The 18,840-nt window shown below is 43.6% G+C and overlaps 1 protein-coding gene and 1 long non-coding RNA gene across 41 annotated transcripts in view; one reads left to right on the forward strand and one right to left on the reverse strand.

The window, feature by feature from the left end:
• The window catches only part of LOC109765755 (uncharacterized), a 28,127-nt gene extending 12,426 nt beyond the window's left edge, over positions 1-15,701 (reverse strand). Inside the window, exons 1-9 of one of the 40 annotated variants that reach the window (XR_012181642.1) lie at positions 14,977-15,601; positions 14,807-14,870; positions 14,670-14,725; positions 13,581-14,114; positions 13,467-13,511; positions 12,769-12,853; positions 12,639-12,673; positions 11,831-12,044; positions 11,388-11,708 (exon numbers count right to left, since the gene is read on the reverse strand). Coding sequence is in view for 2 of the 40 variants with exons in the window: in XM_020324531.4 (XP_020180120.1) it covers positions 11,928-12,044; positions 12,639-12,673; positions 12,769-12,853; positions 14,670-14,870; positions 14,973-14,987 (453 nt within the window). In the remaining 38 variants the exon portion in view is untranslated. Of the gene's footprint in view, positions 1-11,387; positions 11,709-11,830; positions 14,136-14,669; positions 14,895-14,972 lie in introns of those variants that run through there. The other 39 variants (XR_012181639.1, XR_012181641.1, XR_012181638.1 and 36 more) reach the window with 39 other exon arrangements.
• Positions 3,509-9,715, forward strand: LOC123493662 (uncharacterized). Its single transcript, XR_012181606.1, has 3 exons — positions 3,509-3,926; positions 4,531-4,625; positions 8,710-9,715. It is a non-coding gene; the product is annotated as an uncharacterized lncRNA (long non-coding RNA).
• Positions 15,702-18,840: the final 3,139 nt, after the last annotated feature.

An 18,840-nucleotide genomic window follows, 5' to 3' on the forward strand; every position in this document is an offset into this window, starting at 1 on the left:
ATCCAGCTCAAGCAATGAGGACGACAACAGGGGCGCAAGTGGAGGTCGAGGCAGGCTCAGGAGCGCGCCCAGCAAGCAATGCCACCACGACGCCAAGCAAGCGAGCTCAAGCCGCACCGTCGTGACGCTTTTCAACTCAAGCAATGACAGCAACAAAGGGTGGCGCCGGTGGAGGTCGATGTAGGCTCGGGAGCGCGGTTGGCTCTGCCGGTGTGGCGGCCGGGGGTGTAGGGTGGGTTTGATGTGCGATGAGCACATCTTCCCCCACATCCAGTGGTGCCGCACCATGGATGAAGAGCTCCTTGCCGACGAGCGTGTGGTAGCGGCCGACGAAGAAGGGGCTCCCGCCCACCTCGAAGACTCCAAGAACAACAAGAACAAGCACCAGCTCGAAGTGGCACTGTGGAAATCCGCCATGAAGTTTTACCTCGGCATCGTCGAGTGAGTTATGGTTCAGTTTTTATTATTACTAGATGACCCGTTGCACCAATGGCGCAAAGGGCGTGAGCAAATCAGGCTTTCAGACCATGCAAGATGGGATATTTATACAACGTTCATAAAATCAACCTGTTGCACCCCTGGAACAAAAAGCGAGAGCGAACTGAGCATTCAAACCATGCAAGAGTAGTTTAGATATTGATAATAGAATCCTTGAAGCATAAGGACATAGATACTTAGGTATTTCATGGTAGCATGATAGGCCAGAAAATTATTTGGCCAGTTCATGATAGCTTATTTGCATTGGTTTTATATTAGAAAGCAAGCTATATAGGTAGTATCATACAGATAGCCCTAGTTCGGTTTCTCAGCTTGTGGTTGATCTTTGTAGATCCTGCTTGTAGGCAAAACCAAGACATGCACTTGTTTCCATAGGTACATCGCTGCATGTTGCATCTGTATCGAACATGACCTTATTCTCTAACCAACTCTTCATGGCTAGGTGTTTTCGGTGGGCTGTCGTTGTTGAAAACACATATGCTTTCCATGCACTGAAACTCATCGTCGAAGCACAAATCTGTAGAATGTCCCCTAAATATATAGTTGCACTGTCAAGGTGTTCTACAACCTACTTTACTTGCGAGAAAGTATGGTTATCATTGTCTTCGGGTGTTGATCATTCGCTGAGTTGCAATAATATTAAGTGGAAGCCTCAAATAATGAAAGAATACCTTGTTTAACTAAAAGCGTTGCTGATTGGAGGGGAAACATTATGAAGTATACTTTGTAGTAGTTTGATATAATCTAATAAATCAAATAAATCTATAGTCACTTTTGTAGAAGCTTAGAAGTAATATAAGATTACCTGACATCGGACAATGATTGAAAATTCTTAACTAATGTACTGTGTTAAAGAGAGAAAAGGCATGTGCCTACACGAAAGAATAAATTATAGTGGATATTTGCTATAAATATTCTATTACACAAATGGCATGCATATAGTCACGCCTGAATATAGTTTTAACACTAGTGTAGATGACGAGCACAGCTTGGATCGCCTGCGGAGATGAAGCGTTGCCATTGCAATCGGCATCAAGCACCATAGGGTGTGCAATCAGCAACAAGCACGCAACAAGTACCATAGGAAAGTAGTCTGCAATATGAAGAGTGAAACTGAGAGTATGAAAAAAATACCGACGTTTAGATGGATAGGAATGCAAAATAAATGTTGGGTGGACCATTTTTCTTATCAAGGACAATCACATGGGGACTTACTACTGCGCTTTCTTGTTTCCTCCAGCTGCTTTCCCACCACTAGTGTTCCTTAAGTTCCAGACACCCATGTTTAGCGAAAGAGGATCATTGTACCTGTTTACTTCATAGCATAAATAAACAAGCGATGGGAAGAACAACCCGTCTTTGATTTTAGGTGGGTGAAAGGATCACTGCCATCCTCAGTAGCAGCCAGAGAAGCATCGGCATCGACATCCTAGTATAAGATATAGAAATCTAGTTAAATGGAAGAGAGGTGATGCATACATCAAACAATATTTTCAGCAATGAATGCATAATTTAAAATATATATATAAGTTCCAGATTATTTAGTTCTTATGATGCACTTGTCATTCTGTTACTAATATTTTCAGCAATCCATGTGAACCATTGCTCAGTTCTTTGGCAAACCACAACATTGTAATGCGGTGTGATCAAATTATATTTTGGCTTCACTATTTTTTCTTTCTAATCCATGCGAACATTGCCATCAGTTGTGTTTGTAAATGACTGGTATTCCTCTGAACTAAATAAATGTGTCAATAAGAAAAAATAAATAAGCAATAATCCATTTTTGGGGTAATATAGGGAGTTGTTGATATAGGAAACTACAAACAGAAAAACAGCTTCATCAGGACGATATGTATTAAACCTTCAAACGGTGAGCAATTTATGAGAGCATATCTCCCTCTGATTTATGAAATTATTCTTTCTTATAATTGGGGCATCTGTCCAATAATTTCTCTCCAGCCGGTGTACAGTAACTATGGGGCGAAATTTCTACATACTAAAGGTTTTGTATGCCCTAAACCTGACATGATGCTTGCTCCAATATGCCATCTCTACCTGGATGATACAATAAATATGTGCTTGTGAGTATAATAAATTGCCTACTCATCAAGCCAGTGTAAGGTAGGTTGGATTGTAGGCTGAGAAGTACCAAACCGAGGAAGACCAGAGTTGGGCAAGGCTAAAGATTGAGGAATACCATGAGGATGTAGCATATAAGAATGCATCCGAGCCATCTGCCCAGGAGAAACAAAACCATTAGTCCTAATAGTGATGGAACAATAGGTACAACATTAGCATTATTTCCCTCAAGAAATATAACCAAAGCGCGCTTGGGAATTATTCATAAGGAATAAAATAGAACAATCAACACAACCAATATGATAATCTAAGCATAAAAGGACCATATATATGAGTTGCATTCCTCTATGTAACACTACAAACTCAGAATGCAGCAAACAATCTGATGATCATAATAGCATATGTGCAATTTAAGGCTTTCACTTGTTTGAACAAATGAGACATCAAACAAGTATACAGAATTTATTTCTCTATCCAGCAACTCAACCCAGCCTGCACACATATGGGATAAATCAAAAGAATCACATATTCATGTTTCTCAATACAGCAAGGCAGCAACTAGGCAAGTAATCCCAAATTCCAAAGTACCAACAAATATTTATGAGCAGAAAACAGAACGCTACATCAGTGCAACCATTACCAATATTGGATTGCATATCAATACAAATGATAGCCACATGGGCAACAAAAAAATTCAGTTTCATAAGTTTGTGGACATTGTCAAGAGGACAGTTCTGTTCATGGTGCCAAGAACAAGAATGGTGGGAGGGGTCAAAACATTAAACGTTCAGGAAGATCATCATCCTTCGTTGCCATGTTAGTCTGCATTACGCAAGATGATTGTTACTCCCTCCGTCCCAAAATATACAATATTTTTCCTCCGAGCGTAACGAAATTTTTGACGTTTCCACTTTTGCCCTGGCGACCGATTCCACTCCTCTCGTCTCGGGACTCCCACTCCTCTCGCGTTCCTCTCTCCGACAGCCCCAAATCCCTAGCTCACCCACTCCTCCCTAGTGTCGTTGCTGCCGCCTCCCACTCGCCGGCATCGTTGAGCCTCCCTCTAGCCGGTGTCTCCTCTCCCATTCCCCTCGCTCACCTACTCCCCTCCAAAGATGGCGTCGTCCCCTCTGCCTGTCTGGTGTCCTCGCCTATCTTCCAAAGATTGCTTTTTTTTTACTCCAACGCATCTGAAGCGGTGATGGGTACTTGTGCGGAGGCGGCGGAGGCGGCGGCGGCGCTGTATCTAAAGAGGGCACCATAGCAGCAATGGCAGCATTGGATCTGAAGCGGTTGACGGCACCGTTGCGGCGGGAGGAGCAATTATGGCGAGCACTACCACGACGGTGAGTCCTTGTGTTTGTACTCTGTACTGATGCTGCTACTTAAGTGATGCTGCGACAGAGTGGTTCTGCTCCGATGATGCTACTATATTTCTGCTCTAGTGATGGTGTTGTAGTAGTAGTTCTGCTCTAGTGATGTTGCTGCTTTAGATCTTGTGAAGTTATGATGGAGCTCAAGTCTAGTAAAGTTCTTGTGATGGAGTAAACATCACTGAATTTTGCTTGCAGTGTTGTTCACTGAATTTTCCTTGCAGTTTTGTTCACTGAATTTTGCATGTGAACTTTTGGCTGCTCCTTGTGATGTTTACTAAATTTTACTCCATTAACATATGCTTGTAGTGATGTGCAGGTAGTAAAGTTTTACTGAGCTCACTAAAGCTTGTGCTTGTGCTTCAGATCTGCTTTTTTGCTTGTGAGGAACAAAGGGAACAAAAGGAGTACTGCTCTAGTGATGCTCTACTGACTTGCTGTACATTTGTGGGAATAACTTGATTTCTTCTTGTACATTTTCAGTTAAAAGATGTTTGGTGTATGCTTGCTTGTTGTACATGATGGAGGATTATTGGAGTAATTTGAGTAAGCATTTTTTCTGTTTGCGTTGTTGCAGTCCAAGACGATTGATCGATGCAGCTGCTACCTGCTGCTGCTGTATGCACCATGTCTGAAGAAGACCCCTCTGTGGACCGAACTCTCTGGAGTACTGTAAGCATGCACACTCTGTTCTGAATGGAATGAAATTGTTTATGTGAAGTGTTATTTTTCTTGCTCCTGTAGTAGTAGTTCTTCATTTGAAGTGTGAGTTGTACTCCTACTTGTTCATGTGATTGTTTTGCTTGTTCATATGGAATGGAATTTGTTCTTCATGGAGTACAACAGGAGTGGTAGTCTCAAGTCAAAGTGGTTGTTCATGTGTTGCTGTTGATGCAACTGTTGTTCTCCAACTGGAGTAGTTTTAACTTCTGGTAGAGTAGTTAAAACATGATGTAGTAAATTGTAAAACTTCAGTTAGAGTAGTTAAAACATGTTGTACTACTTGTAGTAGCAGTGGTGGTCATCTAGTTAAAAAAATTGTACTTGGAGTAGCAGTGGTGGTCATCTAGTTAAAACGTGTTGTTTGTTGTACTTGGAGTATTAGATGGAGTATAATGCTCTATAGGATTTCTTTTCTTTTAGGATTCCTTTTTCTTTTACTCCTCTCCTCTCTCTTCTCTCCTCTCCTCTCCTCTCTACTCCTTTCTTCTCTGGACTTGCTGTACTATTAGGATTTCTTTTACTTTAGGGTTTCTCTCCTCTGTCTTCTCTCCTCTCCTCTCTCTTCTCTCCACACAAAGTTCCTAAGGATTACTCATAGGAATATATAATTTCATTCTCTCCTCCCCTCTCCTCTCTCTTGTCTCCTCTTCTCTTCTTCCCTTGTCTCCTCTCCACACAACTTTGAAAAATTCACAAAGTTCTTGTTTACTCCACACACAAAATTCAGAAACAATTTTAAGAAATCCACAATGATGCCTACAAGAAATCCACAATGATGCATACAAACATATGGATCACATAACAAGTCTCTCATCAAGCCTCTCATCAGAAGGAGTACAAACATATGGATCACATCACAAGCATCTCATCACAAGGAGTACAAACATATGGATCACATCACAAGCATCTCATCATCCAGCCTCTCATCACAAGCATCTCACCATCCAGCCTCTCATCACAAGCCTCAGTGTTCATCTTGTTCTAGATTCTCTAAGGCATTGTAGTACACTTCACATGGGAAATGGATCCTAGGAAGTAGAATTCCATCTCTTTCAAATCTTTGTTTGGTGACGTGTGGAATTTTGTAAGCATTTCCTCCTGCATGATTCATGACTTCAACCATACATGTTTGGAGTGTTAGGAAGATTCTGTTGAGTTTTCCAACTTCATAGTCATCGAATTCTTCTTCTACACCTTGAGTTAGTTCGGGGATGGTGGTAGGGGCTCTGCAGTCCGTTAGAGACTCTAGGGATTTGAAGTACCCAAGGTCAAGAGCGTTCAAGTCAGGAGAATTTGGGGGTTGTTGCACTAGTTTGATGTCCATACCGGTCTCAGCCATTGCTTCTGCAAACTCAACATCATTAGGTAAAATATGTGTCCTTGCATTGTCCTGTTGGATGAGGACTGTTTGTCCAACATCTCCAAAGGGCCACACATCTTTTATTGCAGGAACAACTTTCTCAATCATGTATCATCTCATGACTTCTCTGTTCACCATGAGTGACTTGAATTCTATGACACCTCGTTCTTTATTTTCACTCCTTCTTTATGTCACAACTGTTGTGACGAAAGGCCAAACCCCAATCTTTCCTGAGAATGTGACATTCCCGTCAGCGTCGTATCTGGGCCTTGCAACTGCTGTGAGAAACATCACCTTTCCAATCTTGTTTGGAACTGGCCTTACTGGGTCTTCTTCATCTGGCATTAGGTAGTAGTTTATGTTCCTTTTTGTCATGAGAAACCATTTCTCATCAATATGCACAATATTATGCATAGTGTTGAAGCAAATTCTTTCATTCTGCAGGGTTGTCTGGTCCAGCATCGACATGCAAAATCGAACCCTTTCTCTCTTATTCTTCTCTTTCAAAGGCGGCTTCACCCTGTTGGAGTGCCTCCTTATCATTAAGCTGGAATTTCCTATGGAGTGTGGAGCGGCTGACACCCAATGCAGCAGCAAGTGATCATATGCTTGACCTTCTGTGTAGTGGAACTGCTGAGATTTGTGATAGAAAGCCATCAACCACTTTTGTGCCGCATCTTTCTGGTTGACACATCCACCTGTTGACCAAGAGCAATCTGTTTCTTTGCTATCTTCCAAATTCTTTTAATGAGTTGGATGTCTACTTGAAACAATGCAGCCACGTCCTGCTTATCGTTCCCTTTCAAATCTCCACCTCTCTTAATACTTAGCGCTTGCATTGCCATGTAAGCAGCATATCTCTTCTCATTTGTTAGTGATTTTCTCTTCCTCCGTATTTGTTGAACACCTACAGTAGCAATGCAACAAGAAAATTAGGGAAATTGTGCACTTGGAGAACATGGATGAATATAAATTCAGTAAAATCCACTTGGCTGAATTTGAATGCACTTAAGTGCATATATATCTTCAGTTAAGTGCATTCAAATTCAGTTAAGTCCATTTAAATCCACTTGACCAAATTTGAATGCACTTAAGCACATATATATTCAGTTAAGTGGATTCTAAACTTATTGCAGACTTGTGGTACATATAGTGTAATTAAGTTCATTTTAATTCATTTAAGTAGTATGTAAATACATATTCAGTTAAGAATATGTATATTCAATTTACCTGCTTCTCCCACTGCTTCTCCCATAGCTTGATCCTCTTCTTCTCCCACTGCTTCTCCCATAGCTTGATCCTCCTCTTCTCCAACAACATGTTCCTCTTCTCCTCCCACATCTTCATCCACATCTTCTGGTGGAGAAAAGTTTAGGTCAAAGTTCATGTTCCAAATTCAGAGTTTGGAGCTGGAGCTGGAGTACAAGAAGCAAACATATTAAGAATTTTGGAATAAAAGTAAATTGTTGGAGTACAAGTAATTGGAGTATGAACATTTAAATGGAGTAAACTTTTGCTTGATGTCAATTTAAATTCAGAATTGCTACAAATTGCAGTCAATTTAAGTGCATAGGTTTGCAATCAATTTACCATTGGAGTAGGAGTAAATATTGGTTTGTCTAGGTTTGTGCTAAGTGGTTGTTTTCTGTAAATTAACAACATGAACCATGTCAAATTCAGTTAATTATTGTACTGCATTGGTTTCTTTAATGTTGCGATTCTTTAATTCTCTGTTCTTTGAAATCATCAGGACTCCTGATCAATTAAGATCATGCAATCTGTTTTCTCTGTTTGCTCTACTATATTCTCTGTGTAAAGTGAAATACTAAGTCATTCTCTGAATAACGCCACTTGCTGCCACTATATTCTCTATAATTCTGATTAAATCATCAGCTTGTGAGGTGAGGCACTAAAACTCTTGTGACAACAAGTCACCCATACTTGAGGTGAGGCACCCATCAGCTTGTGATAACAACAAGTCACGCATCATAATTGTGTGTACATAAGTGTTTGGTGAGAGTGGCTCTACAAATCATAACAGGAAGTATTCCAAGTAGTTCAGCTCAGATGCATCATAATTGTTCATATCATAATTGTACTACTGAAAATTGTTTGGATCATTATTGTTCTGCTGATATCTACTGATTTTTTCCATTAACACTGATTTTTCAATTAACAATATTCAGTTAACACTGATTGTTGTAGCTGCTGTAATCAGTTTATTCCAGTTGATATGTACCTTGTCCTTGTAATCACTTGTTAAAACTTGTTGTTATGTTCAGTTTGAAGTATATCTGGCAGCTGTTATTGATCTGTACCTTGTCTCTGCAATCAATTGTTAAATCTTGCTTCTGTTGGTCAATTTGAAGTGAATCTTACTGCTGTTGTTGATCTATACCTTGTCTCACAGTATTGCATTTCAAATTTCTGTTTCCTGGATTAAAATTTCAATTTCCTGCAAACAATTTAATCAGTATTGCAATTCAAATTTCAGTTTCACTTCAAATTTCCTGGAGTATTGTACTGATCTCTATCTTGTTTGTCGGCTTCTCTGTTGATCTGGAGCCTCGAGATTCTCTACTTCTCGTTTGATCTGGAGCTTCTCTGCTTCTCTACTTCCTGCAATCTTCTCTGATGCTTCTCTAATGATCTTCTTTGTTGATTTTGTTGCAGCCTGGATCTTCTGGCCAAGGAGGAGCACAGCGAGTAGCAGCCTGGGCACTGACTAGGAGGCGTTGGGGCCTGGGCGAGCCTGGGAGGAGGCATTGGGGCCTAGGCGAGGAGGCGCTAGGCGCAGTGAGCCTGGGAGAGGAGCCGATGGGCGTAGCGAGCTGGAGGCGCTGGGTCGAGGAACTGCTGGTGCTGGGCGATGGCGACGTGCAGGAGCTGCTGGTGCTGGGCGACGGTGACGTGCAGGAGCTGCTAGGAGATGCGCCTGGAGCTCGTGGGCGTTGGGCGCTGGGTGCGGCGAGGCGGCAAGCGCTACGCGTGGGGAAGAACCGAGGGCATGGTGCCATGGTCTCGTGGGTGCCTAGTGCCATGGACGCGTGGGTGATTTTGAATTTGAATTTCTGAGAAGGATTGAGGAAGACGATCGCGGGGAAGACGATCGCAGGGGTAGAAACGTCCTTCTGACAGAAATCGGTGCCGTCGGAATTTTGAAAATGCTCCTACATTTCAGGACGGAGTGATTGAGTGTTGGGGACACTATCATTTGAAGCACAAGAGCAAGGAGTTCATCATGAACAACACCATCTATTACCTTTTGCAGAGTGGTGTCTCTTAGATTGGTTAGGTGTCACTTGGGAGCCTCCAAGATATTGTGGAGTTGAATCAAGGAGTTTGTAAGGGCAAGCAGATCGCCTACTTCATGAGAATCTACCCGAGTGAGGCTAGTACTTCGTGGGCGTAAGCCATGATGGAAAAGACAAGGTTGATTCTTCATGGGTGGAGCCCTCCATAGACTCGCGCAAATGTTACCCTCTATGGGTTGAAGTCGCCATCAATGTGGATTTACGATAGCACCACCTATCGGAACCATGACAAAAATCATCGTATCCTCATTGTGTTTGATATCTCCGATCTCTCCTTTACATTCATATGCAAAGTCTTTACTTTCCGCTGCTCAACTCTTAGACTTGCATGTGTAGGGTGTGCTTGACTTGGTAGAATTGCTAAAGCTTGCCTACCACTAAAATTGGGAAAAAGATAAGTTTTTATTACGTCAAGTAGTCTAATAACCCCCTCCCCCCTCTAGATATACTTTCGATCCTACACAACCCGCATATGCGCCGCTCTGCTGCTATATGTATGGGGCCAGGGGGCTTGTAGGGTTAGCAAACCAGATCCCCTTCGTCACGAAACGTCTACTCCACCGCTAGGTTTAGAATACTCCAGCGAGCAATTAGCCGCATCTCTCCTCTCCTTTTTCGCCATCAACGGAAGATCCATGGCAAGTGGATCTAGCTGTGGTGGTCATGCCAACGCTGGCAGAGGCCGAGGTGGGAACGGGGGCACGACTGACAAGTGACGCCACTATGACATCAAGCAAGCAAGCTCGAGCCATGCCATCGTGACGCAATCCAGCTCAAGCAATGAGGACGACAACAGGGGCGCAAGTGGAGGTCGAGGCAGGCTCAGGAGCGCGCCCAGCAAGCAATGCCACCACGACGCCAAGCAAGCAAGCTCAAGCCGCACCGTCGTGACGCTTTTCAACTCAAGCAATGACAGCAACAAAGGGTGGCGCCGGTGGAGGTCGATGTAGGCTCGGGAGCGCGGTTGGCTCTGCCGGTGTGGCGGCCGGGGGGTGTAGGGTGGGTTTGATGTGCGATGAGCACATCTTCCCCCACATCCAGTGGTGCCGCACCATGGATGAAGAGCTCCTTGCCGACGAGCGTGTGGTAGCGGCCGACGAAGAAGGGGCTCCCGCCCACCTCGAAGACTCCAAGAACAACAAGAACAAGCACCAGCTCGAAGTGGCACTGTGGAAATCCGCCATGAAGTTTTACCTCGGCATCGTCGAGTGAGTTATGGTTCAGTTTTTATTATTACTAGATGACCCGTTGCACCAATGGCGCAAAGGGCGTGAGCAAATCAGGCTTTCAGACCATGCAAGATGGGATATTTATACAACGTTCATAAAATCAACCTGTTGCACCCCTGGAACAAAAAGCGAGAGCGAACTGAGCATTCAAACCATGCAAGAGTAGTTTAGATATTGATAATAGAATCCTTGAAGCATAAGGACATAGATACTTAGGTATTTCATGGTAGCATGATAGGCCAGAAAATTATTTGGCCAGTTCATGATAGCTTATTTGCATTGGTTTTATATTAGAAAGCAAGCTATATAGGTAGTATCATACAGATAGCCCTAGTTCGGTTTCTCAGCTTGTGGTTGATCTTTGTAGATCCTGCTTGTAGGCAAAACCAAGACATGCACTTGTTTCCATAGGTACATCGCTGCATGTTGCATCTGTATCGAACATGACCTTATTCTCTAACCAACTCTTCATGGCTAGGTGTTTTCGGTGGGCTGTCGTTGTTGAAAACACATATGCTTTCCATGCACTGAAACTCATCGTCGAAGCACAAATCTGTAGAATGTCCCCTAAATATATAGTTGCACTGTCAAGGTGTTCTACAACCTACTTTACTTGCGAGAAAGTATGGTTATCATTGTCTTCGGGTGTTGATCATTCGCTGAGTTGCAATAATATTAAGTGGAAGCCTCAAATAATGAAAGAATACCTTGTTTAACTAAAAGCGTTGCTGATTGGAGGGGAAACATTATGAAGTATACTTTGTAGTAGTTTGATATAATCTAATAAATCAAATAAATCTATAGTCACTTTTGTAGAAGCTTAGAAGTAATATAAGATTACCTGACATCGGACAATGATTGAAAATTCTTAACTAATGTACTGTGTTAAAGAGAGAAAAGGCATGTGCCTACACGAAAGAATAAATTATAGTGGATATTTGCTATAAATATTCTATTACACAAATGGCATGCATATAGTCACGCCTGAATATAGTTTTAACACTAGTGTAGATGACGAGCACAGCTTGGATCGCCTGCGGAGATGAAGCGTTGCCATTGCAATCGGCATCAAGCACCATAGGGTGTGCAATCAGCAACAAGCACGCAACAAGTACCATAGGAAAGTAGTCTGCAATATGAAGAGTGAAACTGAGAGTATGAAAAAAATACCGACGTTTAGATGGATAGGAATGCAAAATAAATGTTGGGTGGACCATTTTTCTTATCAAGGACAATCACATGGGGACTTACTACTGCGCTTTCTTGTTTCCTCCAGCTGCTTTCCCACCACTAGTGTTCCTTAAGTTCCAGACACCCATGTTTAGCGAAAGAGGATCATTGTACCTGTTTACTTCATAGCATAAATAAACAAGCGATGGGAAGAACAACCCGTCTTTGATTTTAGGTGGGTGAAAGGATCACTGCCATCCTCAGTAGCAGCCAGAGAAGCATCGGCATCGACATCCTAGTATAAGATATAGAAATCTAGTTAAATGGAAGAGAGGTGATGCATACATCAAACAATATTTTCAGCAATGAATGCATAATTTAAAATATATATATAAGTTCCAGATTATTTAGTTCTTATGATGCACTTGTCATTCTGTTACTAATATTTTCAGCAATCCATGTGAACCATTGCTCAGTTCTTTGGCAAACCACAACATTGTAATGCGGTGTGATCAAATTATATTTTGGCTTCACTATTTTTTCTTTCTAATCCATGCGAACATTGCCATCAGTTGTGTTTGTAAATGACTGGTATTCCTCTGAACTAAATAAATGTGTCAATAAGAAAAAATAAATAAGCAATAATCCATTTTTGGGGTAATATAGGGAGTTGTTGATATAGGAAACTACAAACAGAAAAACGGCTTCATCAGGACGATATGTATTAAACCTTCAAACGGTGAGCAATTTATGAGAGCATATCTCCCTCTGATTTATGAAATTATTCTTTCTTATAATTGGGGCATCTGTCCAATAATTTCTCTCCAGCCGGTGTACAGTAACTATGGGGCGAAATTTCTACATACTAAAGGTTTTGTATGCCCTAAACCTGACATGATGCTTGCTCCAATATGCCATCTCTACCTGGATGATACAATAAATGATGTGCTTGTGAGTATAATAAATTGCCTACTCATCAGGCCAGTGTAAGGTAGGTTGGATTGTAGGCTGAGAAGTACCAAACCGAGGAAGACCAGAGTTGGGCAAGGCTAAAGATTGAGGAATACCATGAGGATGTAGCATATAAGAATGCATCCGAGCCATCTGCCCAGGAGGAACAAAACCATTAGTCCTAATAGTGATGGAACAATAGGTACAACATTAGCATTATTTCCCTCAAGAAATATAACCAAAGTGCGCTTGGGAATTATTCATAAGGAATAAAATAGAACAATCAACACAACCAATATGATAATCTAAGCATAAAAGGACCATATATATGAGTTGCATTCCTCTATGTAACACTACAAACTCAGAATGCAGCAAACAATCTGATGATCATAATAGCATATGTGCAATTTAAGGCTTTCACTCGTTTGAACAAATGAGACATCAAACAAGTATACAAAATTTATTTCTCTATCCAGCAACTCAGCCCAGCCTGCACACATATGGGATAAATCAAAAGAATCACGGATTCATGTTTCTCAATCCAGCAACTAAGCAAGTAATCCCAAATTCGAAAGTACCAACAAATATTTATAAGCAGAAAACAGAACACTACAGCAACGCAACCATCACCAATATTAGATGCATATCAAAACAAAAGATAGCCGCATGGGCAACAAAAAAATCAGTTTCATAAGTTTGTTTATATTTTCAAGAGCACAGTTCAGTTCATGGTGCCAAGAACAAGAATGGGAGGGAGGGGTCAAACCATTAAACGTTCAAGAAGATCATCGTCCTTCGTTCCCATGTTAGTCTGCATTACGCAAGGTGATTGTTACTAAATTCCAAAGCATATCAGCTCTCGGCGTGGAAGAACGATCACCTATGGGGTAGGGGTGCCCCTTTGAGGTTCGGCAAGGGGACGATCACATTGCACAAAGAGCAGAAACGGCAGGGGTAGCGCGGCGATGGACAGCTCTCTTTTGCCCGGGTTCGGGCCGCTTTGCAGCATAAAACTCTACTCCTACTGTGGTGGATTGATCTGGAGGAACACAAAGACACGACGTGCTCTAGACCGGCAAGGGTTCCTCGGGGGGAGCAGCGTGTACGTACAAGTGTTGGGGGGTCTAAAATTTGAACCCCTTGCTAGGTCGCCTCGGGCCTCCTTTTATAGCTTAAGGGGCAAGCACAGTGGCAAAATGGTCATTTTGGTGTGATTAGATAGCTAACAGTCTGGCAAGGGAGGCTTCCCTCAGGTGATCTCCTTTCAACTTGATCTTCTTAATGCTCTCCTTGATCTCACGAGGAGTGGTTTCTCTGGCTTATCTCGCGTCATGCATAGATACCTGATGTATGAATGACGTTACACCTGTGCGTGAGTACGGGCGGCAAACATAAATGTTTGCTGCTCCAACATCTGCACATAAAAAAAGTGGGTCTACTTGATTGAGATATATGAGGACAAGAGTGCAGATATCACACAAGTATTTCAAATATATATGCTCTTCTTTGTAGCTATCTTTGTTCTGTTTGGTAATGTTAAATGGGAAATAAAAAAAGAGACTATCTTGATGCCATCGCAGAACCTCTGAATTTTGATAACCATACAACCGTATGTTTGCTTAATAAAAAAACAAACTATACAAACCATTTACAGGAATATCGATAACAAACTTGTTCCATCTTGAATAAAAAAAATTCTACCAAATGTTCTGCAACCAGACCATTTTTCCAATACATTTAGCTCAATATGCACAACTCATGTATATTAGGCATAGTTTTAAATAGTCGGCTATAGCCCCGCTATAGCTGTTTGAGGGTGTTGCCGCTAAATGATTTCATGTACAATTTGCCGCTATAGCTGTTTTTAAGGGTTGCCGCTAAATGCCATAGCCCGCTATTTAAAACATTATTATTAGCACAAATTATAAAAGCAAAATGAACCGTGTTCACATGGAAGAGAGAGAGTCACCTTGTTCTTCACCAAATTCTTCCACCGTGCCCTTCTGTTCCTCTTCTCTCTCAGATCTGATAGATTGTGGTGTTTAGATAAAATGAATACCAGGAAATCAAAACCAGAAAAACAAAAAACCAACAGGGAGAGAGCACCTAATAGCGATTGTCGAGAACTGCATCTTACTATAGTCACACGTTTTGTGGCAGCACCCGACCACTACAAAGACAAATTCAGGAACATCTGTGACACAGAGAGTAGTGGAATAAGATAGAGTACATGAAGAGAGGGGAGAACAAGAGGTGGGGAGGATAAAAATACCTGCAGGCACAACATCTCTTGCCAAGGAGGTCAGCGGGGAGTCTCCAATGCCAGCTCCATGGCTGGGCCGAGCCAAGCCGCCTCCTGGATCGGCGCTCTCACCTCCCTCTTTCCCATATGTGCATCACCGACGACGACGGTGCTCTCCCCCTTGATCCATGCCACCGGCTGCTCCTCGCCTTCATCTGCGTCACCGACCTCTTCTCTCCTTTCATCCACGCTGCCATCTTCGCCTCTCCCTCGCCTCCTCCTCACCTTCCCTGTCTCAGTCTCGAGCTCGAGCTCCAACCTATCACCCGCCAGATCCGGCCCGTAAACCCCTCCTTCCTCACCTGGCGCTGGAGCTCACCCATGTCTTCTCCTACACCTCATGAAGTGTGCGCCACATTGCTCCTTCCCCATGGCAACCCGCGCCGGCTGAGCCCCGATGGAGCGGCTGCGGTTGGTGCAGGAGGCAAGCGCGCGGGTGTTGGGCACGTGGAGGAGAGAGGAGAGGAGAGGGAGATGGAGATGGATAGGAGAAGGAGATGGAGATGGAGAGAAGAAGAAGATAGAGGAGGGCTGGCCGCGGAGGTGGCCGGAGGCGAGCGCGTACGTGGACGAGGAGGAAGGGAGGAGATGAGAGATTGGAGAGAGCTCGGGGAGGCGGCTGCGGGGCGGGGAGAAGATTCAAGGGAGGGCGGAAGGATCGGGGGCTAGGTTTTCACCGCAGCCCACTCCTTCTTCGCTGCTGTCCACCCCTCGCTCACACTTTTTTCATCTGATGCATGCGCGCCACACACACTCCACCGGCGGTCCCGCGCACAAGGGTCCCAGGCATCATCCACTGTAACCCAAACTCATAGCGTACCGTAAAACGAATGACCAGATTTGTAACAGCAAGGTAGAAAGTACACACTCGGGTGGAACGTGCGAAGTAGATTCACCCAACACGCAAATCCATCAGCTATGCGAGCAGCATAGCGTTGTTTATAGGTTAGATGTAATCTTTTTGATATGATTTAAGAGCATCTCTAGCATATTCCGCAAACCCAGTCATCCGGTATAATAGCTGCCGGTTTGCGAATCCATCTGTGTCCCCGGACAGATCCGGCAAATCCGGTCATTTCGTTTTTTTATGGGATCCTGAATTCGCGACACCATTTCCTCCAAATTTACGGTATGTCGCCAAAGTTTGCCGGCTCCCCTATCCCTTGGCGCGAACCCACTTCCGGCAATTTTAGCTCCCACCTCCCGCGCCATCGCCACCTCCATTCCGGCCTACGGCCTCTCCGGCCGGCCTCTCGGTGCCATAAATCGACGGGGTGGAGTACCGACTGAAGGAAATATGCCCTAGAGGCAATAATAAAGTTGTTATTTATATTTCCTTATATCATGATACATGTTTATTATTCATGCTAGAATTGTATTAACCGGAAACTTAGTACATGTGTGAATACATAGACAAACAGAGTGTCACTAGTATGCCTCTACTTGACTAGCTCGTTAATCAAAGATGGTTATGTTTCCTAGCCATGGACAAGAGTTGTCATTTTATGAACGGGATCACATCATGACAGAATGATGCGATTGACTTGACCCATCCTTTAGCTTAGCACTATGATCGTTTAGTTTATTGTTAATGCTTTCTTCATAACTTATACATGTTCATATGACTATGAGATTATGCAACTCCCGAATACCGGAGGAACACTTAGTGTGTTATCAAACGTCACAACGTAACTGGGTGACTATAAAGATGCTCTATAGGTGTCTCCGATGGTGTTTGTTGAGTTGGCATAGATCGAGATTAGGATTTGTCACTCCGATTGTCGGAGAGGTATCTCTAGGCCCTCTCGGTAATGCACATCACTATAAGCCTTGCAAGCAATGTGACTAATGAGTTAGCCACGGGATGATGCAGTACGGAACGAGTAAAGAGACTTGCCGGTAACAAGATTGAACTAGGTATTGAGATACCAACAATCGAATCTCGGGCAAGTAACATACCGATGACAAAGGGAACAACGTATGTTGTTATGCGGTTTGACCAATAAAGATCTTCGTAGAATATGTAGGAACCAATATGAGCATCCAGGTTCCGCTATTGGTTATTGACAGGAAGTGAGTCTCGGTCATGTCTACATAGTTCTCGAACCCGTAGGGTCCGCACGCTTAACGTTCGATGACGATCGGTATTATGAGTTTATGTGTTTTGATGTACCAAAGGTAGTTCAGAGTCCCGGATGTGATCACGGACATGACGAGGAGTCTCAAAATGGTCGAGACATAAAGATCGGTATATTGGAAGGCTATGTTTGGACACCGGAAGGGTTCCGGATGAGTTAGGGCATTTAACGGAGTACCGGGGGGTTACCGGTACCCCCCGAGGAGTCAATGGGCCTTATTTGGCCTTAGTGGGAGAGAGGAGGAGGCGGCCAGGTGGAGGGCGCGCCCCCCCAAGTCCAATCCGAATTGGGTGGGGGGCCGGCCCCCCCTTTCCTTCCCTCTCTCTCCCTCTTCCTTCTTCTCCTACTCCAACATGGGAAGGGGGAAACCTACTCCTACTAGGAGTAGGACTCCCCCCTTGGGCGCACCCTATGAGGGCCGGCCCTCCTCTCCTCCACTCCTTTATATATGGGGGAGGGGGACACCCCATAGACACACAAGTTGATAGTTGTCTTAGCCGTGTGCGGTGCCCCCCTCCATAGATTCCCACCTCGGTCATATCGTTGTAGTGCTTAGGCGAAGCCCTGCGTCGGTAACTTCACTAACACCGTCACCATGCCGTCACGCTGACAGAACTCTCCCTCGGCCTCAGCTGGATCAAGAGTACGAGGGACGTCACCGAGCTGAACGTGTGTAGATCGCGGAGGTGCCGTGCGTTCGGTACTTGGATCGGTTGGATCGCGAAGACGTTCGACTACATCAACCATGTTATTAAACGCTTCCGCTTTCGGTCTACGAGGGTACGTGGACACACTCTCCCGCTTGTCTCTATGCATCACCTAGATGGATCTTGCGTGTGCGTAGGAATTTTTTTGAAATTACTGCATTCCCTAACAGTGGCATCCGAGCCAGGTCTATGCGTAGATGTTATATGCACGAGTAGAACACGAAGATTTGTGGGCGATAATAGTCATACTGCTTACCAGCATGTCATACTTTGATTTGGCGGTATTGTTGGACGAAGCGGCTCAGACCGACATTACGTGTACGCTTACGCGAGACTGGTTCTACCGACGTGCTTCGCACACAGGTGGCTAGTGGGTGTCTGTTTCTCCAACTTTAGTTGAATCGAGTGTGACTATGCCCGGTCCTTGTTGAAGGTTAAAACAACAAACTTGACGGAAAATCATTGTGGTTTTGATGCGTAGGTAAGACCGGTTCTTGCTAAGCCCGTAGCAGCCACGTAAAACTTGCAACAACAAAGTAGAGGACGTCTAACTTGTTTTTGTATGAGATGACCATGTTTTGTAACACAGTTATCGGCAACTGGCAGGAGCCATATGGTTGTCGCTCTATTGTATGAAATGCAATCGTCATGTAATTGCTTTACTTTATCACTAAGCGGTAGCGATAGTCGTAGAAGCAATAGTTGGCGAGACGACAACGATGCTTCGATGGAGATCAAGGTGTCAAGCCGGTGACGATGGTGATCATGACGGTGCTTTGGAGATGGAGATCAAAGGCACAAGATGTTGATGGCCATATCATATCACTTATATTGATTGCATGTGTTGTTTATCCTTTATGCATCTTATTTTGCTTAGTACGGGCGGTAGCATTACAAGATGATCTCTCACTAAATTTCAAGGTATAAGTGTTCTCCCTGAGTATGCACCGTTGCTAAAGTTCGTCGTGCCGAGACACCACGTGATGATCGGGT

This window comes from Aegilops tauschii, chromosome 4, assembly GCF_002575655.3.
Source record: "Aegilops tauschii subsp. strangulata cultivar AL8/78 chromosome 4, Aet v6.0, whole genome shotgun sequence".
In the NCBI taxonomy this organism is placed as follows: domain Eukaryota; kingdom Viridiplantae; phylum Streptophyta; class Magnoliopsida; order Poales; family Poaceae; genus Aegilops; species Aegilops tauschii.